The sequence below is a fragment of the Prunus mume genome, linkage group LG2, assembly GCF_029339155.1.
Source record: "Prunus mume cultivar Tortuosa linkage group LG2, ASM2933915v1, whole genome shotgun sequence".
NCBI classification, from domain to species: domain Eukaryota; kingdom Viridiplantae; phylum Streptophyta; class Magnoliopsida; order Rosales; family Rosaceae; genus Prunus; species Prunus mume.
In genome coordinates, this window is record NC_142699.1 from 36611645 (window position 1) to 36637757 (window position 26113).

Consider the following 26113-nt stretch of genomic DNA (forward strand, 5'->3'; position numbering starts at 1 on the left):
CGTATTTGTAACAATTCAAAGACAAGTTAGTATTCTTGTTAATTTCTTTGACGGTGTGAGGGGCAATTGTTTGAGATTGAGAGGATGTTGTAGATTGAAGCTTTGAGAGAGACAGGGTAATATAGACCAATGATTGTGGCTTTGAGAGGGTTAAAGAGAGTGATGAGTTCGATATAAATGAAAGTTGAGCAAGAAATCATAGAAGGTAAGTGAGAGAGCGAAGTAATCTAAACTACTCATATCTTACATCTATTTAAAATATTATAATCTAATGGTCAATATATAATTGGATATATTAAATAACATTTGTTAGTTCATTTCTGTTACTGATGGTATCCAAGATCCAATACCAACACTGACATCCGAATTTGTCTGTCAGTATAAGTGATCAACCCAAAACTGACATTTCTTCTATGTAGTTGAAATCGACAAAACCGACTATCTTGGTTAAGTGAGTTTATCGATTTGTCTGGTTAAGATTCTAGCCCTACAAATGAGTATTGCAATTTAGGAGTTTTGAGTTTAAAAGTTTAATAAAAGAATTAGGAGCTTGTAAATCTAGTGATCAAAGAGTACTTGTTCTACACTCAACTATAATTAGCTTTCCACTATGTTTGCCATGTCAACTATCCTAATAAGGTGACATTGTACATGGTTGACTATTGGGTTGACATTCTAACTATGTAGTGGTATATGTAGCAGTAGCATGATTTGAGCTATAAACAAAAAACAATCATATCCAATTGAGTTTATATTTTGTAAAATGAGAATATACCATATGCATTGTAGATTTATATTAATAAATTATTAAATTATTAAAAGATAACAAATACGAGAACTTTGGAGCTCACAACTCTATATGTGAAACACCACACATTTAATAAAATATATCAAAATAATTACCCAAAAATATATATATATATATCTCTCTCTTTCTCTCTTGCAGCCGAAATCATTGACCTCACCCTATAGAAAGACCACCTCATAAAAATAATGAAATGCATAACACTATTGACCTTAAGAAAAGACATTAAAAAATAACAACACGTCATAATCAGAAGCACTAAATTAACAATCAATAATCAACTTGTTTACATTGATGCATCGTCATTGCTGATGAACACGGCATTAACCAATTAACACATGGGGAGAGGAATCTTTAAAATGGGGTTTTGAATAAATATCTCAATCTTGATCCCCACACATGGAAAGTGTGTCGCCCTTTTTGGCTTTTGATTCATCATTCTTATCGAGAGGAAGAAAAAAAGTTCCATTTTTGTTCTTTATAAGTGAAATGACTAAAAGCGTTTTTTTAAAATGAAAAAAAAAAAATTTCTATTAAGTGGCGGAGCTATTCCTAGGCCCCTGACCCTTTCAAATTTTGATATCTCCTCTATTATATTATATATGACATATAGAATTTGTAATAAAACAACTTATAATTTAAGTTAAAATTCCATATAAAACAAATTAGACATTACTAAATTATAAATATTTAGCTCAAAACATGTGACTAGTGAATGCTTATGTACTTGTATTTTATACTTCGGCCCCCCTTAACTTTACGATTCAAGCTCTGCTCCTGTTTCTATCAGCGTTTAGCATAAAAATTTAAACTTAAAGGGTGTTTATTGATTCATAAAAACACTTAGTAACAAAAAGCACTATAAATTAAATTATTTCACGTAAAAGCAGTCTCAAACATGTCATGAATAATACATAAACAAACAAACAAACACTAAAGATCATTAATTAAATTTTCATAAAACTATAAAAAAAAAATATAAAAAATAAGAAAATACCCATAATAATTTTTTTATGTTTTTTTGTTGTTGTGAAAAATAGATAAGGTTAAGACAAAAAATATATCGGAAAAGTAGCGGTAAGAAAAAGGCCAAAAGGGAACCATGTGATTTTGCAACGTGGCGAGTTAGATTAGAATATGCTTTCTTTTATTTTATCATTGCATTTGATTATGATTGCATTGGTGGGATCGTTAGCTCAACCTCCTCTTATCTTGTTATTAATTTTTTTTTAATTGTTTTAGGGTTTAGGGTTGAATATGTTGCATTGCATTGCATGTCCTCACCACTTCACCCGCAGATTTGGTAGCCACTCAACCTCAAACGCATCGCCTCACCTGCCCACTCTCTCTCATCTTTACACGCCACAATCTCAGCACGTGCTTCGCGCGTGCGAGGCAACCGCTCGCTTCTCCACGTCCCTTGTCGGATAGAACAATCCAAGATGTCGTCATAATTTCCACACTCTTTTGTTTTGGTCAGAAATTTCCACTCTTTTTATACAATTTTGGAATTTTAAAATATTAAATTAGTACCAAAAATAGATGGGAAAATAAAACTAACCGCTTCCCGCCATCCTGGAGAGACCCCGACAGACATATCTTATGCGTTTCTACTTGTTTTTGAGTTTGGTTTACCGTAGTTAACTCTATTAAAAAAAATTAAATTGAAGTACTCCGCTAATAATGACGGAGGAAAAAATTACCATCAAACACACATAAAAGGTAACCTCAATTTAGTTTGCCAAAGTTAAGAGAGAGAGAATTTTCTCATATGTAGTGTTGTGTTATGAGAGTTTAAACTTAAAATTACTGCCTTGCCCTTTCACATTGAGCTGAATTTAATTATTTAACAAATGACATATTTTGAATAAAAGATAATAGGTATTTTTTATGTGTAGGAATACGAACTATATTTCGAATACAAATTTATAAATAAACCCAATCTTAGACATGTATTTATAAAAAAATCCAAACACTATTTAAACATAGAAACACACTCAAAATCAATCCCAAAATCAACAATTGTATATTTTTTTGGTGTGTTTATAAATGGGTTTTGAGTGTGTGTAATGATGAGTTTTGGGTGTGTTTATAAAGTGTTTGAGTATTGAGTTTTTTTATAATTTCAGCCCCCATTTTGAGTGTTTTAGTGAAACTTATTTAAGGATAACAATAGGTCATCCCCTAATTATTGAAAGGGTTATTACATCAAACTTAAAAAATAATATCTGAAAAACAGTCACTCTCTTAACGCACAGCGACAGTAAAAACTATTGTTTAAATTTTTTACCCTAAACCAAAAAATAAAAGAAAAAGAAAAATAATGGTATACTGTACTTTTAAGCGTTGTTGACAGGGAGGGAGGGAATCTTGACGTCTAAGCTAGAAGAAGAAGAAGAAGGATGTTAGGTGTGCTGGCAGGTTAGGTGATTTTGACCACAAAAACGATGGAAGGGCCTGCGTCTCCTTCTTCAACGCAATCACAACGGCAGCGTTTGGACGAAGCTAGGGTTTCAGAGATGGAGATTCAACCTCCACTGACCAACCAAGACACCTCCACCGTCTGGGACTGGGGAGATCTCCTCGACTTCACCGTCGACGACGACCTATCGATCTCGTGGGGCTCCATCGAGATCGACCCGGCTCCGGCTCTGGAAGAACTGCCGGAGGATCCGAATTCGAATTCGGGTCGGGTAAGGAAGCGCGACCCGAGGCTGGCGTGCACCAACTTCTTGGCGGGTCATGTCCCGTGCGCGTGCCCCGAGATCGACGAGAGGATGATGGAGTTGGAAGAGGAGGAAGCCGGGCATGGAAAGAAGCGGGTCAAGACCGCTCGGGCCCCTCCTGGGACGGCCCGGTGTCAGGTTCCGTCTTGTCGTGCCGACATTAAGGAGCTGAAGGGGTACCATCGGAGGCACAGAGTGTGCCTTGCCTGTGCAAATGCCAGCACTGTCTTTCTTGACGGTGAGACCAAGCGTTATTGTCAGCAGTGTGGCAAGTAAGCTCAATTTTAAGTTGATTTTCAATTTCAGAGATAGTGATTTTATCTTTGCGTTAGTTATAGTTTAGCAGTTTCGTATTAGTAATCTTCAAAGCCGTTAGTAAGTTCACAACTTAGCATTGGCAATTACCCAAGTTTTATTTTAGGAAGCTTTTGGATAATTTGGATTAAGCTAGCTTCACAGTTCCTGGGTTGTGATTGTAATCTTATATGACAATCAATTTTATGCTTTTACCTATAAGGTTACTTTGCGCTTGTTAACTCTCCAAAAAGCAGAGAAGGGACTGTTTAGAAGCAATTCCAACAGTGTCAACGTAGTTAATATTTGGAAGGTTGTCCCCCTACTCCACTCCGTTCAGAGAAACTCTCCACCTACGTGCCCTCTGTCCTTATGGACCCCCTAGGGAGATCGCTTCTCTCCCACCTCTGAGAAAGTGCTTCTCTACTAAGGGTGGGGCCCCAAGGGCCCACCATTAAGGGTATGTCTCTTCCTTAAAGATTGGGATGCGTTGATGTCGGTAGATGGTGTGAAAGCACTTCCTGATCTGGAGTCTTCACGAACACACTAGAGAGGTTTAGTTACTCAGTGTTTAGGGCTAGATAAATTTGTACTTATATATGCAAGTTCAGTAGTGAAAGAAGCACATGATATTCTTAACTGGGAATTTATTTGAATTTGTTGGGTGGAATATGTTTCCATGGCTATATTTTTGCTTTGGGTGATGGGAGCTGGAGAAGTTTCCCTAGGAAGTGACAAGTGTCTATAGGGGTTATGCCATCTAAGAGTTCCTGGTGTTGGACAATAAGGAAATATAGGAAGAAAAGAGAGATCCACTCATTCTGGTCTCCACACCAAAGGGAGTCCAATTTAATTAAAAAAGTTCCGGCATCACACCTGTGTGTGCCTTAGAATCACTCCAAGTCAACCTGTGCCTCACACACAAGGAGGAATTCGCAAGAAATTTTTATTTCACTAACTCTGATCCTAAAAGCTTACAAAGTAGGCCCTTTCATAGGGTAATTGGTACATGAATCTGGAAAGATCCACATTAATACACTTAGGAATTCTAAATACATAGTTAGAATCTGAAGTTTGTTTGTTTTTTTTTGGGGGGGAAAGTAACAGAATAATTACATGTGCTCTTCTTTCGGTGGATGACATGTATCTTTTAATGGGTCAGAGGATACCGCACTTAGATATTAATTATATTAAGGTTTGGCTGATTTGTTTTAAGGGTCTTTTATACATAAAGATAGATGTTGAGAAAAGTGAGACAACCCCTATTAGCAATTTAGCACATTGGAGATGTTGAATGGCTTGCAGCTGTCATTGGCTGTAGGATAAGGTCACTGCCTACGTTTAGCTCTTTCTTTAAGTTCTTCATAAGCCATAGGCATTTTGGATTCCATACTGCTTGTCTTTGTAGTGAAGACTGGCGCGTTAAAATAAGTAATACTTTTCAGAGGGAGTTTAGATTGGCAATAATTATTAGTGTAATGAGTCATTGTACTATCCAGAAGATTTGTTGACCTGGGATGAAGAGAAAGTTGTAACACTGTCACATTTCTGTTTTATTGAGGGACTGCATGTATTATTTTTGTTGAGGTGTGCTGGAATAATTTTAATATTGCTTTTGTAATTTCGTTTCTGCTTCTGCTCCAATTCTTTGGCAGGTTCCATGTCTTATCAGATTTTGATGAAGGTAAGCGGAGCTGTCGAAGAAAACTAGAGCGTCATAATAACAGACGACGAAGGAAACCTACTAATTCCAAAGGAGGGATTAGAAAGGAATCTCAAAGGGAAATTCAAATTGAAGATACCAATTGTGATGGTGGAGCAGGAGAAGGTATTCAGTGTTTGTTTTAAAGCAACCAGTTTGTAAAATGAGCTGTATAGTTGTTTTTCCTTCCTAGAAAATGAGTCTACTGATCCAATTTGTATGCATAATGTACAGACAGTATACAGTTAAGCAGTCAGTTAAATGACAAGGAAGAATTGCCGGAGTCTGAAGGTGGACGTATTTCTACCCTCAGTTCAGTGCCTGATTCCCAGATTGTCCATAGTGATGGTGGTGCATCTTTGGTAGCTTCTGGTGAAACCCAAATGGATGGAAGAAAACATGATTCTAACAATTCTCTTTCTCCGCCAAATTGTGATAAAAGTGCCTACTCTTCTATGGTGGGTCTTTGCTGCCTGGTTAAAACTGATCTTTATGTGAGGAGATATAATTGAGATGTACTGATTTGATACGTACTTGTAGTGTCCGACAGGTCGCATCTCATTCAAACTCTATGATTGGAATCCGGCGGAGTTCCCTCGAAGACTTCGGCATCAAGTATTATTAAAAGATTGTTATTACAGTTTAGTATATAGAGTGGGAATTATTTTAATAGAAATATGTCAGGACTTGGATTAACATGTGGGTAAATGTGTTTACAGATATTCCAATGGTTGGCCAGTATGCCGGTTGAGTTGGAGGGGTATATCCGCCCTGGATGTACTATCTTGACTGTTTTTATTGCAATGCCAAAGTTTATGTGGATGAAGGTAATGATGTCGATAATCTTATTTGCAAGATTGATATTCAGTTTGTCAAAGTTTTCTTCTTACCTTGACTTTACAAATTTTGTTCAACTACTTTGGTTTTGATCATGTGATGGTTTTGCTCAGTTACTTGAAGATCCTGTATCATATGTACATGACTTTGTTGTTGTACCTGGAAGGATGCTGTCTGGGAGAGGCAATATACTTGTTTATCTAAATGACATGATTTTCCGTGTTGTGAAAGGTAATCTGATGCTCCATAGCTGTGTTGTATTTCTATTATTTTATTAATTATGCGGTAAAATATGACGTAAATTAATTAGCCTCTGCGTTTATTTGATGATCCATCTTTACATATTGATGTTAAAAGATACAGATCTCTGAATAATTCTTGTTTGCAATCTTTCCATGAGATGTAAATGGATGTACAGAACTAAACAAAATTTATGAAATTATGTTGGTCAGAATCATCAATTCGTGTCGGTTGATCTTAGATTTTGGGTATAAACAGCAGTTTGCGAGTAGAATTTCTGACGAATTTTCATGTTTCCTGGTAGCAGGAGTGGTCGGTATCTTTGTTTGTTTTTTTTTTTTTGGGGTAATCTATTTTCAGTAATTAATGTGCTTATTTTCATTTTGGTATGCACAGATGGGACTTCTGTAATAAAAGGGAAAGTTGAGATGCGGGCCCCAAGGCTTCATTACGTTCATCCTAGATATTTTGAGGCAGGCAAGCCCATGGAGTTTGTTGCCTGTGGAAGTGATTTATTACAACCCAAATTTCGGTAGGACTTCCTTTCAGGGTTTTCCACCTGTTGATAGTAGTTTATTGTGTTGTATTTTGATTCGGCCCCTTTCAGCTCTGTTGTTTTGAATCATGTATTATTATGATAAGATAGCTTTTCATGAACACGACATTTCCTGTCAACTGTAAGACTAGATTATAACGGAGGGAGGGGAAACTACTTGGTGACACTCTCAATAGTCTACATAGACTTGTCACTAGTACATAATAGCTACTGTTCTTTGTTGGTCCAAAAGTGTAGCACGCATAGTGTGATCTTGGAAGTGCCAGAATATATTGATCAGAGATGTATATCAATTATGGCAGATCTGTAGTCGTCTGATGGCACATGCTGATTACTCTTCCGATTTATCCAAATCAAATAATTCTGATTAATTTAAAGTTTTGCAGTCGGGTTTATGTTCTATAATATTCTGTTTACTTGTTCCATGTATGTAGAGAGCAGAATTATTGTCAAGTAAGTTGCCTAATAAAGATCATTATGGTGACAGGTTTCTTGTATCCTTCTCTGGAAAGTATCTGGCGTATAATTACTATCCTGAATCTTCTCCTAGTCAGATTGAAGGAGACACTGCTGCTAACTTAGACCATCAATTATACAAGATACATGTCCCTCAGACTGAAGCAAATTGTTTTGGTCCTGCATTTATTGAGGTAAATTTTCTGGGCTCTTTTCTTTTACCCTCCTTATGGTGTATATTCTTGTCTGATCATATCTCCAGACTCCAGCGATCATAATAGTGTTGTGGTATTCCATCATTCTGACAAAAGTAAAGATGTTATGATATGCGTATTGTTGCTTGCATGGGTGTTTGACCATGTTTCTGCAATGCTGCTTACTGATATGTGTCAAACAATTGATATTCACTATGCAGTAAACCCTTTTATGACCAGCGATTTATAAATTTGATATGCAACTTCTTTGATTGGTTAATGCATTGATGAGAAGTGTTGGTCTTGAAACATGGTATGTAGACAACTATGTAGCTATTGCGGATAACATTAGCCATAAGCTATATCTGTGGACTGGAATCTGCGATAGGTATATGGAAAATAGTAGGATTCATATAGATACAGTTGAAATTTTGAGGTTCACATGGAGACAGAAGCATAGTTACAAAAGCATTTTAAAGCATGGCACTTGGTTTTTAACTTGCCAGGATTTTCTTTGCCTCATAGTTTATCATTGGATGAATCTATATTGCAGATTGAGAATGAATCTGGCTTATCGAACTTTCTACCCATACTCATCGCAGACAAAGAGGTTTGTGCAGAAATGAATACTATTCAGAAGAGATATGAAGAATCTTTCTCTTTGCAAGGATCACGCTTTTCTTCTAGTGGTTCTCTATCAGACTCTTGTGAAGCATCTTCCCTGGGACACACAGCTTTTTCTGAAGTTATTTTAGATATAGCATGGTTACTTAAAAAGCCGTCATCAGAAAATTTTCAACAGATCATGACTGCTTCACAGATCCAAAGATTCAACTATTTATTTAACTTTTTGATATCCATTAAGTCAACAACCATATTGGAGAAAGTTTCACAAAATTTGAAGACTCTGATGGATAACATGGAGTTACACAGTGCAAATGATGGCACCAGTGATGCTGACATGAGGCTCTTAAAGAATTACATGGATTATGCCCGTGATCTTCAAAAAATTGACAACTCAGGGGTTTTAGTACCATGGTCCGGAAGATTGGTGCAAAAAGAGGATATTGTTTCTCAAAGTCAAAGCTGCTTTCAGAATGTCGGAAATTTGGTTGTTCCGTTACAATGTCAGGTGAGAACTTCATTCAATTTTGGTATGGTGATTATTTCTGAATTTTTTTTATTTATCTTTTTTTTTGGGGGTGGGTGGGTGGTGGTGTTGTCGGTGGGAGAGGTTGGGGGGGAGGTGGGGATTGAAAGGATTAATAAATCTGCTTTTAAGTTAGCTTTGGTTTCATATACATTTTACTCATTAGCAATTTAACATTTCTTCTCATCTGGTGGTCTGGTAGTTCAAATTCCAACTTTTTAAGAAGAAAATATTGTGGTGAGGCATTGCATTCCTGGAAATTTAACTGTTTTTATTTCTGAGAGGGCTTTTCTTTTCTTTTTATTTTTGTCCAAAAAAAGTTTTGAGTTCGAACTTGTTGCTTGCGTGTCATTTCATCAGTTGTTATTGCCGTACTGATTTTTCTTAGAGGCTGCCCTGCTTTCTTTCCCTATCACTTTGGGATCTGAAATACTACTTCTACGGTCAACTAGTGAAGGATTTATTTGATTCTACCTGTTTGGCTACGTTGTGGTTAAGTGCATGACAACTTGTTTTTTCCTCCCTTTTGCTAAATTAAAATGTACAGTTCTATTTTGGCCATCTAAGATCTTATAACTAGTTTTGTTATTCTCTTATCACATTTTTGTCTGTAAAATGTTTTCGTACTTCTTATAGCTAGCAAGAGATATCCAATTGAGGGTAGGGCGGTCACTAATTGTACATAATTTACATACTTGTTATTTTCTGTACTCTTATTTGATAAACTGATACAAGTTTTGTTCCGTTAATTGTTATGTAATATTATGCAGGATATGGAGATAACTGTGGATGGTAGGGTGGATGTGATGGTGGGTTCAACTTCTCATGAGAGAAGTGAAACTGTTCCACTCTTGAGTAAAAAAGCAGTCATGAAAGCTAGCCTGATCAAGAAATGGCCAAGAGTGGCTAACTATTGCACTTCTGGGGAGGTCTCAATGTGCCGCTCTAGTGGGGTGTTCTTGAGATTTCGCCCTGCACTTTATGTAATTTGTGCTGCAGCTATCTGTTTAGGATTTTGTGCAGTCCTCTTTCATCCTCACAAGGTTGGTGAATTTGCAGTAACAATGCGCAGATGTTTATTTGACAACTTTTAGATGTTTTAGTTTGTTTTTTTTTTTCCTTAGAATGTATTCCTCAGTCCCTTAAATCTGTATATATATATCTATATATATTATGTCTCCGTTCTGCACTACTTTCTAATATTAGATTAAGACTAGCCGCCAAATTTTTTTTCGTCACTGAGCTGTTCTTGCTGCAAGCATAAATTCTGAGTACTGCCTCTGTCAAGTCGCATTCTGTTTTCGGGTGCTGTTCTTGCTCGAAGCATAAATTCTGCGTATTGCCTCTGTTGAGTCACATTTTCTGGACTATGTTTGCCTACGGCCTTTGAGATAGTAATTTTTATTTTTATTTTATAAGAAAATGAATTTGCTCGAATTTTAATTTTAATTTTGGTAATGCAGTATCAGCGGCGGCTGATGTTCCAGTTGCATTGTGTATTCTATTGTTGTAATGTTTAGATATAGATTTGGTGTTGTGCTTGAGTAATAAAAAAGGCCTGGTTTCCTGATCGAATTCCTTCTAAATTGTAATTTGTAATGTTATGAAATAGTGGGTTTCATGCTGCTTTTTTTAATTTTTTTCGATTTTTAATTTTAATGAATACCCTAAAACAATTCAAAACTGTCCATTAATTAATATTTTTTGCACAATTGATAATAATAATAATAATAATAATAATAATAATTTGAACATATTTTCTTTCAAATTTCAGTATGTATTATGTGCACGTTTGAATGTTGAGGTGTATGAAAAGGCAAAATCTTGTGCGTACGCATGATGCCAGTTATGCAACTGCTTCTTGTGCTTGTTATTTATTCATTTATTTTATCCTTCAAAGATTTCGAAGTATTCCTTTTCAACTGATGCGATGCTGCTCATCTGCCCCAACAGCAACAGAAACGATGAAGATATCACAACCCAAACCCCCTAAAAAACAAAAAAACAAAATCAGAGAACATGAAGGTAGCTTTCTCCCCTAATTTATCCAAAGCAACCTAGCGAGTCATGAGTCACGATATTGGTGGTGTTTTCATCAAGGGCCACATGATATACTTTAATTTAGAACAAAATAGTTAGCAACTTAAGGTAGGTTATCCACTAATTGACAACGAATTCCACCCCCTTTGATTTTGATTGTCTATTGTCTATTCACACAAACAAAACCTTTTTCTTTGTTGATATTCTGTTGAGGGGTAAAAATAAAATAAAACTTCTTGTACATCTGCAAAATCAAAATTCCCAATTAGGCCCACTAGGCTGGAATTAGCAACAGCTTTTATTTTGCAATAACACGCTTAGCTTAGCACCATCCATAGTATTCTTGAGTAACATTGACGCCTCCAGGAACAGGAGTTACCCATCCAGCAACCTTACATGCTTCCCGGAAATCGACATCTCCGACCAATCTATAGCCTGATTTTCTACTTGAGTCGCCTATAGCATTTGTGCCGACATCAATGACTGCAGCACCTGGTTTTATCCAACTCCCCTTGATCTGAAATTCAGTAGATACACTGATTAACAAATTTCCGATAGATTTCAGCAATTTGAAACATAAACCCTACGTCGCACAGCGTCCAACCAAGACAAGGAATGTATTATATGACGCACAGAAACGATGTTTGCTCCGCTAACAGATGGCAGTCATTTCATACAAGCAATGATACAACATAGTGAAGAGGGCTATTTTATACACACCAGAGCACTGCTTATAAGCTTCAAAGGCATTGTCTTACAACTTCCAAGTAAAAATGATGGAAGTACCAAGGCCGAAGAATTTCCCTTTTCCTTCACCTGGGTTGAACATATGGGAGGAAACAACCAAGTATACCTATTCTCTTATTAATTGCATTTCAGTTTTCTTGTTCAAGCATATCTTTAGGTGTTTGAGGTATTTAACTATGTACAAGTTGTGTATGCTGAAAAATATGGAGCAGTACGTATATGGGATCTTAGTGTTATGTGCTAGTATTTATGGGTAAACAATTTACCATGGTCTTCAGCACTACTTTTAACTAGAAGCAAACTGAGTACTAGAATTTTCATGGAAAGCCAAACAAATATTAAACGAGAGAAAACAGGTATGTCATAAGACGATGTTACTGCATATCAAGGAACAACAATCTGTGAACTACCTACCATCATTGCCTGCCCTGCTGCAGCAATAATAATGTCCGCTTCACGAATGATACTCTCTGGATCGTGAGAATGAGAATGGACTAGAGTAACTGTAGCATCTGCTTTCAAAAGCAGCAACGAAACTGGCAATCCAACTATGTTACTTCTGCCTACCATCACTGCCTTCTTTCCCTTTATGCTTATGCCACTCCGTGACAGAAGTTCCAGACAGCCCTGCAGAGAAAATCATCTCATAAAACAGAACTGCAACCTGCCACAAGAAAGCCTCTCACAGCACCATATGAGTATTTCTTGGATAACAAGGTTCCCTTGTTTGGCACAAAGTATACTCAAAGAAACAAAAGCATACGTGTGTGTCTGCATCTATCTGTATTTGAACACATGACTCAAGTGTCTTGCCTTGGGAGTGCAAGGAAGGAACAGAGGTTCTCTGCCTTTCATCGCGCGCTTGCCGATGTTGAGAGGATGGAAGCCATCAACATCCTTCTCGATGCTGATTTCACTCAACACCTTCTCCTCATTAATATGCTTCGGCAACGGAAGCTGAACTAGAATACCTACCAACAAAACAAAACCTACTTTCACGACGAACAACAACGGAAATGTAGCACATAAACAACTGGTTTCAGATTCCACCAAGCTCAAAATAAGAATTTTGCAATTATATTTTGTCAACTTAGAATGGAAAAAGTGATCATCTTTCATGAAACCAACCATGAACATCGGGATTGGCATTCAATTCATGAACTTCGGCAATAAGGTCGTCTTGGGACACATCCTCAGGAAGGTCTATGTCCAAGGATTTAATGGCAACCTCAGCACAAGCCTTTCTCTTCATGCTCACATAGCCCTGAGAGTCCTTCCTGTTCCCTACAATCACTACTGCCAGTCCCGGAACCTAAACCATTGATTGATTGCATAATTGCATTGTCAAAATTCATCCACTAAATAAATAATTACAAAAATTAATTCAGATAGATGGAGCAAAAAAGCAAACCTTGCCATATTTCTGGGAGAGATGGCGGACTTCCTCTGCAATTTCGTTTCGGATAGTCATTGATCAAACACTCACTCTCTCTCAGTCTTGAAGAGATTAGGGTTCACAATGACAATGGATTTACTGCACCCATAAAAACCCTAAATTAGGATTTACAGTGACAGTGGGTTCGATCGACTGAGAGAGCTGAGGTGAGGTGAGTCGGAGAGTGAGACTCTCTCGGTTGTTTTCGAGTTCGATCAGGTGCGGAAGGGTTCATGGAACTGCTTCCAGATTGCCACTAATGCGCTGACACGTACGTATAGCCGTTCGGCTATATTATTCCCCCAAAAAACAGCGTATAGCCGGGCGGCCATACAATTTTTTAATAATAAAAAACCGTAGTATCGCCGCTGGGCTATACCCTTTTTGTTAAAAAACCACATCGTCTAGCCGCCCGGCTATACTATTTATAAAAAATTAAAAAATGGGGACCCGCCTGGCTGCTAGTGCCGCGCCACGTGTCAAAACAGTATAGCCGCTCGGCAATATTTTCGTAGTATAGCCGCTCGGCCATACTATTTTTATTATTAAAAAATCCGAGTATAGCCGCGCGGCTATACAAACCCAAGCCTCCATTCGCCACATGTCAAAAATTGTTTAGCCGCACGGCTATAGTATATTTATTCCCAAGTATAGCCGCGCGGCTATACGATTTATAAAAAAACTAAAAAGGACCGCCTGGGCCCTAGCGCCTTTTCAATCCCTGCGAGCTATAGGATGCCATGTTGATGGAGTTTGCCCCAAGAAAAAAGCTGGTGATATCTGCACAACTGCTGTCCATGGTTTTGAAGGTGATCAAACCTACAGTAAGAAGCCAGGCCACAATTTCACTTTAACAGTTGATTTTGATACTATTGATGTCTCAAGTTACGATGCTCTTGACCAAAAAAAAAAAGTTACGATGCTCTTGTAATCCCTGGAAAACCATCCATCTGCCATGGGCAGCAGATTTTAGCTGCTGCTGGTGTTCTGCAGGTAAGGTTATTGACATAATCATTTAAGAGCAGTTCTCCAATTATGTACATAAAGTGGTATCAGAGTGAAGATTTTATTGCAAAGTCCAAAAGCAACCACCTTGAAGTTTTGCTCTGTTTGTTTCTGATTCTTCTGATTTATGGTGAATTTACTTATGTGCACATTATGAAGTTTTTAGCATGCCCTAATTGTTTTCCACTGCCTACGTTTATAGGGAAAGAAATGCACTGCATACCCAGCAGTGAAGCTTAATGTGGTTTTGTCGGGAGCAACATGGCTGGAGCCTGATCCAACAGATCGTTGCTTCACTGATGGAAATTTGGTTATTGGACCAGGGTGGCCGGGCCACCCGGAGTATCATTCTAGTTGTTGTTTACCCGGGTCAGCCGCTTGCATGAATTCATGAAAGATTAAGACAAGGATGATATGCTGCCTTTTGTATCAACGAGGGACCAAGTAATAATCTGTTTTTGATCTGTATTTGCCATGTTCCATGCAAATAAGTTCTGTCTCGCCTGCGAATCCCCATCCTGATCTGAGATTGCATGCTATTCCTAACATAGGCAATGAATATCGTGACTATTGGGATAACATATTCAAATGCCTATTACTTGTGCTTTATATTGAAATTTTGATTTATCACTCACCGAAGTGTCCATTTCGTTTGTTGCTGCATCTAGAGTGTATTTTTCACATGATATTAGATTTTCATTTCTGCGAATTACCAATTTATTTATTAAAAAAAACATAGCAGTGAAGGGAAAAATAGAAGCAAGAGGGCTTATTCATCACATCACTCCTTATCTTCTCAAATATTTGATTTTCAGAGTTGAAGACTAAACAATGCTATTCGATGTTCCTGTGACCAATTATATGTATATAAAAAGTCCAGAAATTGGTCTGTCCAGCACAAGTAATGTTCCAAGTCTCAAGTGGTATATCACGTTTCTAGGTTTATCCTGTGTTTTTTTTTTGACAGGCATTGCAACTCAATCAAACTAGACTTACCTCTCAATGCATCGAATTTTGATCCAAATCTAATTCAAATAGGGTTTAGGGTTTAGCTATATTTACACCATAATCAACCGAGCATATCCAGCATCAAAACGACTAGCACCAAGGCAGACATACCTTCTTCCCTGTCGAAGGAAGACACTCTTCCGAAGTGGCGACACCTGCCGAAGCTCCAGACTGTTGAAGCTCTCGATTGCCAAACCTAATCTCCAAGAACATGTGTCACCACCACAATAACTTGCACAAAGTCCCACATCGAAACTTTATGCAAAGCTCCCATTTTCACTTCCTTATAAATAGGGAATAGTACTCGAGTAAAACGGGTAACTACTTTCTCACATTTACTGTTATTCTACCAAATTTACCACTGATAGACTAAAGCATCGAAGAGCCTTCGGCAGACACCACACCAGTGTCCGAAGCTTAACGACTGCTTCTTCCACTTTGTCTTCTGCAGTTCTCCCTATTTCAAAGGTCCTCACCTTCTCCCATGCTGAAGACTATCCACTTCTCTCTAAGTTGACCTTTCCAAAAAGAGCATCAAGAAGCTGGATTCTTGGTATTGGTGGTGGTGGGCTTGAAAGATCTGTGCATGAATGTTAGTTGGGAGTGGATTTTATTATATTACGGTCTGCGTGTGTTTAGAAATTGAGAGAGAGAGAGAGAGAGAGAGAGAGAGAGAGAGAGATGGAGAGAAAAGAAAAGGGTGTGGTAAGTGAGAAAAAAGCAAGAAGGATCATCAATGGTGAAAAAGTTGAAACGCGGTGCATTGGTAGGGAAAATAGGAGGGCTTTGCAGCACACCACAGCCAATTTAGAGACTTGACAAGTTTTACTATCAACAAAACAACAACAACAAACCCAGCTTTGAATTTCTCCCACAACTCTTCGGAATTTTACAAGTTTAATCTTCGGAATTTCATCCAGTTTTGGGATCAGATGACAATTTTTCGGAATTTTAAGACGATGGTGACAATGACGAAGAAGATGGTGATGATGATGATGGATCTGGGTAGGGGTGGTGGCTGGGAGTGTGGTACGGTTTAAAATATTCTATTTATAGCGTGTAGTCGGGCGGCTATACTTACAACAAATTCTTACAGCCGGACGGCTATAGTTTTAACATGTTTTATTTACAGTATAGCCGCACGGCTCTATTCTTAGAATACTCTTTTTATATCGTATAGCCGCTATACCTTTAACATATTCTATTTCCACAGATACAAGAAAAACCCTTAACATATTCTATTTCCAAAGTATCGCTGGGCGGCTATAAGTTCAGAATATTCTATTTATATAGTATAGCCACCCGGCTATATGGTTAACATATTCTATTTACATAGTATAGCTGCCAGGGTATACGTTTAGATATTATATTTATAGAGTATAGCCGTGCGGCGATACTGTTAACATATTGTATTTGTAGAGTATAGCAGCGCAGCTATACATTTAGAATATTCTATTTATATGGTATAACAGGGCGACTATACTCTATAAATACTTTTTAAATATTCTATTTATAGAGTATATTCGCTCGGCTATACTTTGGGTTAGGAGTGGGTATCTCAACTGAAAAATCCACATATCGATGGTTACATTTAGTTTGGTTAAATTTAAATTTAAATTTTTTAATTCACTTAACATGACACTATGAAACATCTACATAATTATAAAGATGGAGAACCACACCCAAAATAGGAAATAGAAATGTAGGATAGTGAAAACACAAACAAACCCTACTAATTAACATGTGCCAGCTTCTTCTTCCTTGGCCACCAAGAGGAAAACAAGATAATATAGCTACTAAAAAAACGTAGTATCGCCGCGCGGCTATACTATTTATAAAAAAAATTAAAAAAGACTGCCTGGCTCCTAGCGTGTCAAAAACAATATAGCCGTGCGGCTATACGCTTGAAGTATATAGGAGTATAGCCGCACGGCTATACTATTTCTTTAAAAAATATTAAAAGAAAATGACTCTAATCGCATTAGTTTATACTTTATAGATATTAATTTGCTAGTTTTGACATCTTCAAAGCAGATATTGAAGAGAGATAAATTTCACAGTAAATCAATTTCAGAGTTCCATTTTTTTCTTCTTCTATTTTTGTGGGAGTGTTTGCCTTTGGTCTACCCCGTTCTCTCAAATGCTACTAAATTCTGTTACTGTACACATTATTTGTTGTAGAGAATTGCATGCTGAGTTGGAGTGTTCTTGATAATTGCTTCACATTTCAAACAACACTTTAAATGAAGAATACTACCACCTTACTTACTAGGGAGACTTTGGAAAAACACAAAGGAGAGAGAAATTTTGTAAAAGAAGCCAAAATGGACAAAAGTGCCCTTATTTATTTTTGGATTTCCTAAGGAATCCTTTACATTTGCATGTCTTTGATTTGAAAGTTGAGAGGTTTTTCTGTCTTTTTTGAAAAAGCTTTGGTTTTTTCCAAAAGTGAAATTTTTTTTTTGCTATAACCTAAATTTACTTTACTTACTACTATACCCATAAATCCTTATTTGAAATTGTTGTTCTGGTCTGCAAAAAGTTTGCAAAATCATCATCTTGCATTTTTATTACAACAAGTAAGAAATAATCTTAGCCTCTCACATTCTTTGAGTTAGTAAAATATGTAACGGGAAAAATTTGAATAAATACGTACGTGTTTTATTCGGCAATATTTTGGCAAATTACAACTGACAAGTTTGGCCACTATATAATATTTTAATATGATTTATTTACTTTTTAAAAATATATTTATTTGATAATATGTGAAAATTATGTGTATAATACCTGAATTTTGTGTGTATAATTGAAAGTTTTGTAAAAAAACAAGTGTATTAATATTAAACATGAAAAATACACATGTACGTGTACAATACGAGTATTAAACGTGAAAAATGCTAAATTCTTTATAGGGCTAATGGCTATGAAAAAGTAAAAAACTCAAAAGGAGACAATAGAGACTTGTATAATGGCCTAATAGTAATAGATAAGACTCTATATTATCCTTATCGATAAACAAAAATAGAAGAAAAATAATTTTTTATGTAAAGAGTATAGCTGCTCGGTTATACTATGTCAACGTCTAATGTTCCAGTTACATTGTGTAGATCCTTTTTTAATGGAGGGAGGTCTAAAACAAAACAATTGAAACTGTCCAATAATTTTTTTATTGTTGGAAATTGTCCATTAATAATTGATTTTTTTTGGTATCTGTGTAGTTTGTGCGTTTAGTATATTATCATCCCTTTTAATAGGAAAGGTCCTAAAAAAATTGATATTTTTTTTTGTTCTCCATTGATAACAATAAGATAATTTGACCATATTTTATTTCTAATTTATACAAATTATAATATCATCATATATTATGTGTATTTTTTTTTTTTACAAGCGATATTGGAAAAGGGGAGAATTGAATCTAAAACTTCATATTTAGGAGTAAATGCTCTTAACCACTTGAACTACACATTCCTTGCATATTATTATTACTTGCGTATTCAAATGTTATAATATATAAAAATGGCAATATTTGAATGTTATAGTATATAAAAATGGCGAAATCTTATACATACGTGATCATATACATGAATCATGATGACACAACGGCTTTGTTATTTATTCGTTTATTTTATTTGTTTGCAAATTAGAGAATTTGTCGCTTGTTCGTACAGAGATTTCAAGTATTCCTCTTCAACTGAAATTATGATTACTCGCATGATGCCCCAACACAAAACATGTAGGAATCACAACTTTATAAAAAAAAAAGAAGAAAAAAAGAAGAAAAAAGAAGAAGCAAACATGAAGATATGCTTTGCTTACCCTTTTCTCCCTTCATTTATTCAAAGGATACCATCAGCAACCTAAGATGAGTCATGAGATTTGTGGGTGTTTTCCCATTAAGGCCACTGCAATATGATGTGCCATAGGATATTTAATTTAAAACATATTTCAGTATCGAGCGATTTACAATCGTTGATTAGGATAGACTATTCGTTAATTGACAACAAATGGAGAAGGTCCCCAGTGGTCCCATATAGGGGTGGGCATCTTAAACCGAAATACCAAAACCGTACCCTAACCGCACCGCACTGCACCGATTTCATACCGTTTTATTTGGTACCGCTAGATATTCGGTACCGTACCGTACCAATCGAGTATGGTATGGTAGCGGTATCAAGATTTTGATACCGGTCAATACCGTATCGTACCGAATAGTACTCTATTGAAATATAATTTTTTTTTTTCATTCTCTTGCTCTCTGTCTCTCGCTTGCCTTTCAATTTCTCAAACGCTTTTGTCATTTATGTTTGGATTGTGTTTGTATTTTTGTAAGCCATAAGGCATAAGTTTAACTCTTTTGGTTTGTAAGCCATAATACATGAGTTTTAACCATTTGGATTTGATGAATATGTTGATGGATATATATTGATTTGGTTGATTTGGATATTGAATATGTTGATTAGGATTTGGATATTGAATATGTTAATGGATATTAAATATTGAAAATGTTGATGGATATTGAATATGTTGAATCTTTGAATTTGTAACTTAGGCATCACTTATTTTGGTGTTGAATATTGAATTAGTTCATTTTTTAGTTGTATCATTTTGGTACCGAAATGGTACCGATACCGTACCGATATCGATTTGGCACGGTACGGTACGGTACCAATTTTGGCAAACTATAATACCGTCTGTACCATACCGATTCAAATTTCCGGTATCGGTAGCGGTACGGGCTCAATACCGTACCGTACCATACCGTGCCCACCCCTAGTCCCATACACTTCCACCTTAAATTATTGAAGTTTGGCCAATACGAAAACGAAAAATCGCTACTCCAATTGTCACAATCTGAAAGTTGATCCATCACTCCTTTTATACACAAACTACTAGTACAAAGTAATGTTGAAGTCAGTCAGTTCCTAGATACATCAGTAATTCCTAACTACGAATTCATATGAGTTCTACAATGCAACTCACATACATTTACGATCAAGAAATACGCACGCGTTACATGAGAATTTACGTAGCAAAATGCATTGATATAACAACAACAATCCATGTTTTAACAAAAAATTACAAGAGAATGACATGAAGCATATCATTAGACATCTTTGACACCAACACTTCTATAACTTCTACCACTCTTTTTTTTTTGTCTTCTGAAATTACAAGAAAACCCCAATCTCCCTTTACACTACAAGGCCATTATTCGATAACAAACCTATTTTTCATTTGAATATGAAAGCAAACTTAACCGTATCTGATCAGTCAAAAACCAGCAGAGTTTATTTTTCAAATAAAATAAATTATCTTTTGCCAGCTTCATCTTCAGTAACAGAACAAAAACACTCTGTCTTGCCGCCCACAAGCTCCCATTTGTTCTTTGTTTCTTATAATTCCTAGCAATCGATCTGAGTAAGGTCCACGTAAGCATGCATCATATTTAAACCAAATTAATCATAATTTACCAGACTTAAAATGTGATCACATGCAAAAATTAGCTTTAAATAGCCTTATCATCTTGGCCCGCTTCCACATGTCCTAATTAGGCTATGCTTAGCTAAAACCTCATCATTTTCACCAGATCAGTGACAGCTTTAACTCACATGCAGTACCCAGTTTCCCATCTGATACAGCCTTCTACCTTCTCCTAATCAATTGCTAGTAGACAAACTCATAAATATCTAGATGCACTTTATTTGTTTTTTTTTTTTTGTTCATAAAATATCTAGCTACATGCAGCTTTGACATGTGTATAAATACCTGAGAACACAAGCATATATTGCATCCCACCAAGAGTAGAGTCCTACCAGGAGCAGGGTCCTTTTGCTCTTGTTTTTCCTTCTTTTTGTTTGAATTCTTTAGTTTTTTTAGAGTAGTGAGAAAAAAACATGGCAATTGGGCAGTTCAGAGATGTTGAAAATGGAGAAAATAACACCCTTGAGGATTTGGAACAGCCTCTGGTCATTAAGCAGGAGAAAATTGTTTCCTATGAAGATGAATATGGGAGTGATGAGAAGAGTACTGAGAAAAGTGGATCCATTTGGATGGTTTTGCTCAGCACTTGTGTTGCTGTTTGTGGCTCTTTTGAGTTTGGATCATGTGTAAGTGTTCTTGTAATTTCTATGAACATTGCGTTTTTAGTCTGAGCAGGTTGCAGGATCTCTGTGTTTCTGGTTTAAGAAGGTTCTTGCTATACTAAGTGTGTTATTTTTGTTGTTTGTGTTTCTTCTGATTAGGGGGGGAAAATACAAAAATAACCCAAAAAGAAGAATGTTTGTTTAGCTTAAGTTCTTGTTTTGGCAGGTGGGCTATTCAGCTCCCACTCAGTCTGCTATCAGGGAAGATCTCAATCTCTCTCTTGCCCAGGTTTGCCCTGTTGTTCTCTTTGGTCATTAAAAAAATTTGCATTATATTGAAGTGCATTGTTACTGATTTCCAATCACATGGCAGTTCTCCATGTTTGGCTCTATACTAACAATTGGTGCGATGCTGGGTGCTATAACAAGTGGTCGGATTGCAGATTTTCTTGGTCGAAAAGGGGTATGATAAATTTTAATTTCTGGTGTTAAAGAAGAAACAAATGAAAGCTTGGTCATATCCATTGTCCTAAACTTTGCACTAAACTTCTTGAATTTGTATGGAAATAGGCAATGAGAATGTCAGCTAGTTTTTGCATTACAGGATGGCTAGCCATCTTTTTCTCTAAGGTATATTTTCCACCATTTTAAACTCTTGAATTTGTATATTTTTCTTAAGTTCAGTCAAACAGAGGTCACATGCTGAATGTATTTGCTATAAATCTTATGCAGGGAGCTTTGTCCCTTGAAATAGGAAGGTTTTTCACTGGATATGGAATTGGAGTTTTCTCCTATGTGGTATATAATTTTATTTTAAAGCCAAGTTCTATTCATATGCTTTGCAATATCTGAACAAGGCTGTTTAATCTAATCAGAGTTTCTCTGGCATCATCTGGATGAACAGGTCCCAATATTTATAGCAGAAATAGCGCCCAAGAATCTCCGCGGAGCACTTACAACATTAAATCAGGTAGGAAATTTATGAGCTTTCTCTGCACAAAATCATCTCCCTACTAGCTAGAAAGCTATATGTTCTTTAACACGCTGTTATCTTTTTCCTTGTACTTGTCCTGCAGCTCATGATTGTGACTGGAGCATCAGTTGCATTTGTAATTGGAACAATTATAAGTTGGACAACACTTGCTCTAACTGGTGAGCTCTGATCCCATAGGATATTTTGTTATTCTTAATGACAATAGGTGGCTCAACTTAATTGCCTTTGGAAGTAACTGAAAACTTTGAAGAGATTGATAATTGGGTTTTGATATGAAGGCATTGTTCCTTGCATTTTCCTGCTTGTGGGTCTATGGTTTGTGCCGGAGTCGCCTCGATGGCTGGTAAGATTTCAGTTCATAATAAGCTTTACCTTTTGTTTTCTTATTCTCACAAAACCAGAGAAAAAATAAATAGTGAGAACAAAACAGACGTTTGAAGCTGAAATTATCTGTTTTCAGGCAAAGATTGGCCATGAGAAAGAATTTCAGACTGCACTACAGATACTCCGTGGAAAACATGCTGATATATCTGATGAAATAGCTGAAATTCAAGTATGTCCTGTCAACCGAAAAAATGTTAATTGAATCTTTCATAATCTAAAATCAACATTACTAACAAAATCACCCTGTCCGTATCTTGACAGGAATATATTGTTACTCTACAAAGTCTTCCAAAAGCCAAATTGTTGGATTTGTTTAAAAGCAAACATATTCGCCCTGTAATTGTAAGCAACTTTTCTCTGTTAATTTTCATAACTTTCTCTAATGCTGTTAACCAAATGACTTCATTTCTGACTCCAAACTCCTGAACGTTCAGATTGGGGTTGGATTAATGGTGTTTCAACAGTTTGGAGGTATTAATGGGATAGGATTCTATGCAAGTCAAACCTTTGAAGAAGCTGGTATTTTCAACTGGGGCTTTCCTATGCTTCATTTCATTTGGTTTGTTGCTAATCTTTCCTGTTAAAGTTATCTCTTTCCGTAATGCCAATTGCAGGAATTTCAAGCAAAACCGGAACCATAGCTTATGCATGTGTTCAGGTAACCATTTTCTCCTATCATCTGTTGAATCTCAAATGTTTGAGTTTGTCCATCCAAGCTCGGCTCATGTAAAATCTATTGGCAGGTCCCGATCACTATGGTCGGAGCAACGTTAATTGATAAGTCAGGAAGAAGGCCTCTTATAATGGTAGCAATTGATCTAGAAAACCTGATCTCTTACAGAGGATCTTTATAGATAAACTTTTCGTGATGAGCTTTTGTTTTCGTATGAAGGTTTCAGCAACTGGGACATTCCTAGGCTGTTTTCTAGCCGGAACTTCTTTCTTTCTGAAGGTATCAAAACTTTAAAACTGAGTTCTGTTACAAAATATTTTCTGCCCTTTCCTGTTACATTATGGTCTGATGTATGTATCATCTTTTTGTTTATCAGGGATATGGTTTGTTGCTTGATTGGGTACCGATAATAGCTGTGTCCGGCGTGCTGGTAAGTTAACCATCACGATTCGTAACTGCAAACTTGAAAAGTATCATGCCTCTTACTGCAGCTTTCATTTTACCTTGTTTATTTTTTCCCCTTTTGAATCAGACTTACATTGCGTCCTTCTCTATTGGAATGGGAGCTGTGCCTTGGGTGATAATGTCTGAGGTAAGCTTGAACAATTAGCCTTGTCAGTTCCTCAATGCCATTCATGATAATGTAAGCATTTTGAACCAAACAGACAGCGGAGAAATCATTTAAAACTCTATAAACTTGGTTTCTTTTGCAGATTTTTCCAATCCATGTGAAGGGAGCTGCTGGGAGCTTGGTGGTGCTTGTGAACTGGTTGGGTGCTTGGGCAATTTCCTACACCTACAACTTTCTCATGAGCTGGAGTTCCTCAGGTAAGTAGAACTTTTGAACCAATTGATTGGTTTGTATTGTTTCACAACTGATATTCCATATATATACACTTTGATTTGTTTTGCAGGAACTTATTACATTTACACTGGATTTTCTTTGTTGACCATCCTATTTGTGGCCAAGTTAGTCCCGGAAACCAAAGGCAAAACCCTAGAAGAAATTCAGTCATGCATCAATTCAGATAGATCAAGAAGACAAGACATCATTAGCTGATAACATCTAGGAGTAGATACGCTAGAAAATTTCTGTGGGATTTTGGCTCGAAAGTGTCTTCTCCATTTTGATTTGGAGGTGAGTTTCACGTCGGGAGCAAAATACCCTTACCATTCATTATGTGTCAAATTTATTTGGGCCTTCAACTCAATGTGGAAGATGCAATATAGCGAAGTGTGTACTTGTATTCGTGTTGTATAGAAAATTGTGGAAAGAAAATCTTAATGCAAATCCATAATAAAAGACTTGTTCCTTTAATTTTGAGCTCTGCAAATTTTTATTTTTATTTTTTTCTTAAGAGTTGTTGCTTCTATTTTGATGGAGATAAGAATGTCCCACCACAAAATTTTGCCTACTCGGAGATGTACAAAATGATCAATAATTATTAGATATAATCCGACACTCAAAACTAGGACCCTCCTATCAAGGGCAAGTGCAACCTCTTAAGTTCTTGGAGTTGTCGTAAGTTTTTATTTTAATTTTTTTTATACTCTTAATATACACTTTTTAGGTAATTCCATTGTGGAATAAAATTGCAATCAATATTTTTCTTTAAGTGAATGTAGTGAGTAGTTTAGGAAAAGATAAATTGATAATAGTGACACTCTCCTTTTTGTTCATACGTTTGGACTTTTTATGTAGAAAATACAAGAGAGGTAGTATAAGTACTACTAAACTTTTCTACCAAACATTGTTTGAGGCTTTTTCGGTAGGAAGCACGTAAACATTAGTACAAGAACTATTAAACTTTTTTTTACCAAACGTTGTAAGTGTTGAAATTTTAAAAAAGTTTTAAAAATTTTACTGTTTTGATTTGTTTAATTATTTTGGCTAGTTTAGTTTATTTATTGTTGGGGTTATAAATATTTAATTTTCAGGTTTTATTTTTATATTGAATGCCTTAGTTTTCTAGTTTAATGTGGTGGAGGTTATATGTTCTTGGATGCCTATAAAAGGCCACCACTCCTTCACATTTGATATACTACCACAATACCACATACCACAATCACCATCACAATTTGATTCTCTCATCTTCTACCTTTCATACTTTCTTTACTTATATTATTATTTTTGGGTAATGGTTTTGTGACGTGTAGACCTATTTCCGACTGTGAACGTGCTTATAGCGAAGCTTGAGCATGTGTGTGGGAGCAAATTTCGTCCCACTAGAATATTCGTCTAAGATTCCTTCGTCTTCTCCACTTCTCCTTCTCCCTGCAAAACAGATCGGGGTAAAGGACCACACCCGGGGGGTGTTGGCCAAAGGCCCTCCGATGCCTAAGTTAGGTAGGGTATTTCAAGGAAAACCGGGTGGCCGAGCCGTGTGTGGTGGCCGGAGCCTTGTGTCAGAGAGAGAAAGAAAGTGGTGGCTAGGGTTTGTGAGAAATAATTTCTGCAGAGTTTCAGTAGGAATTTAGACGTACCTTGACCTTTGTGCGTAGCCAAGTATTTATAATGGTCTCCGAGATTAGGGTTTCAGAGGAATAATTCCATAGATGGAAGGGAATTATTCCTCCCCTATTTGGAATTGATTTGATTAATTAGGGATTTGATTTATTATGGTAAATCAAATCCCTAATCGTGGTAGGTATCAGATCAAATCCTAATTTAATTAGGTAACTCCTCATTTAATTGGGAATTGGGGAAGGAATCAAATCAATTCCCAACTTAATTAGGTAATTCTCAATTTAATTGGGTAACTCCCAATTAAATTGAGTAACTCC

At 36.4% G+C, this 26113-nt stretch overlaps 3 protein-coding genes across 4 annotated transcripts; 2 read left to right on the forward strand and 1 right to left on the reverse strand.

Moving 5' to 3' along the window:
- Positions 1-3152: 3152 nt before the first annotated feature.
- Positions 3153-10535, forward strand: SPL7 (squamosa promoter binding protein-like 7). Its single transcript, XM_008224860.3, has 10 exons — positions 3153-3803; positions 5481-5653; positions 5762-5985; positions 6068-6142; positions 6247-6354; positions 6478-6595; positions 7001-7136; positions 7648-7810; positions 8364-8942; positions 9731-10535. The coding sequence occupies exons 1-10, from the start codon at positions 3253-3255 to the stop codon at positions 10052-10054; spliced, it is 2451 nt and encodes an 816-aa protein (XP_008223082.2). The 5' UTR covers positions 3153-3252; the 3' UTR covers positions 10055-10535.
- Positions 10536-11095: 560 nt separating this feature from the next.
- LOC103322967 (bifunctional protein FolD 2-like) lies at positions 11096-13369 on the reverse strand. Its single transcript, XM_008224924.3, has 5 exons — positions 13159-13369; positions 12876-13059; positions 12561-12718; positions 12162-12374; positions 11096-11517 (listed from the first exon to the last, which is right to left on the reverse strand). Exons 1-5 carry the CDS (start codon positions 13216-13218, stop codon positions 11323-11325), a joined length of 810 nt encoding a protein of 269 aa, XP_008223146.3. The 5' UTR covers positions 13219-13369; the 3' UTR covers positions 11096-11322.
- A 7603-nt stretch (positions 13370-20972) lies between these two features.
- LOC103322904 (sugar transporter ERD6-like 16) lies at positions 20973-24647 on the forward strand. Of its 2 annotated transcripts, none has more exons than XM_008224858.3 (18): positions 20973-21302; positions 21505-21567; positions 21652-21741; positions 21849-21908; positions 22011-22076; positions 22183-22248; positions 22355-22430; positions 22551-22615; positions 22733-22825; positions 22918-22998; positions 23091-23175; positions 23271-23314; positions 23400-23462; positions 23549-23608; positions 23706-23759; positions 23862-23921; positions 24043-24157; positions 24244-24647. In XM_008224858.3, the coding sequence occupies exons 1-18, from the start codon at positions 21090-21092 to the stop codon at positions 24387-24389; spliced, it is 1500 nt and encodes a 499-aa protein (XP_008223080.2). In that variant the 5' UTR covers positions 20973-21089; the 3' UTR covers positions 24390-24647. The 2 variants fall into 2 exon arrangements, with proteins under 2 accessions (XP_008223080.2, XP_088901147.1); XM_089045021.1 differs by having other exon boundaries at positions 21162-21302; positions 21438-21567.
- Positions 24648-26113: the final 1466 nt, after the last annotated feature.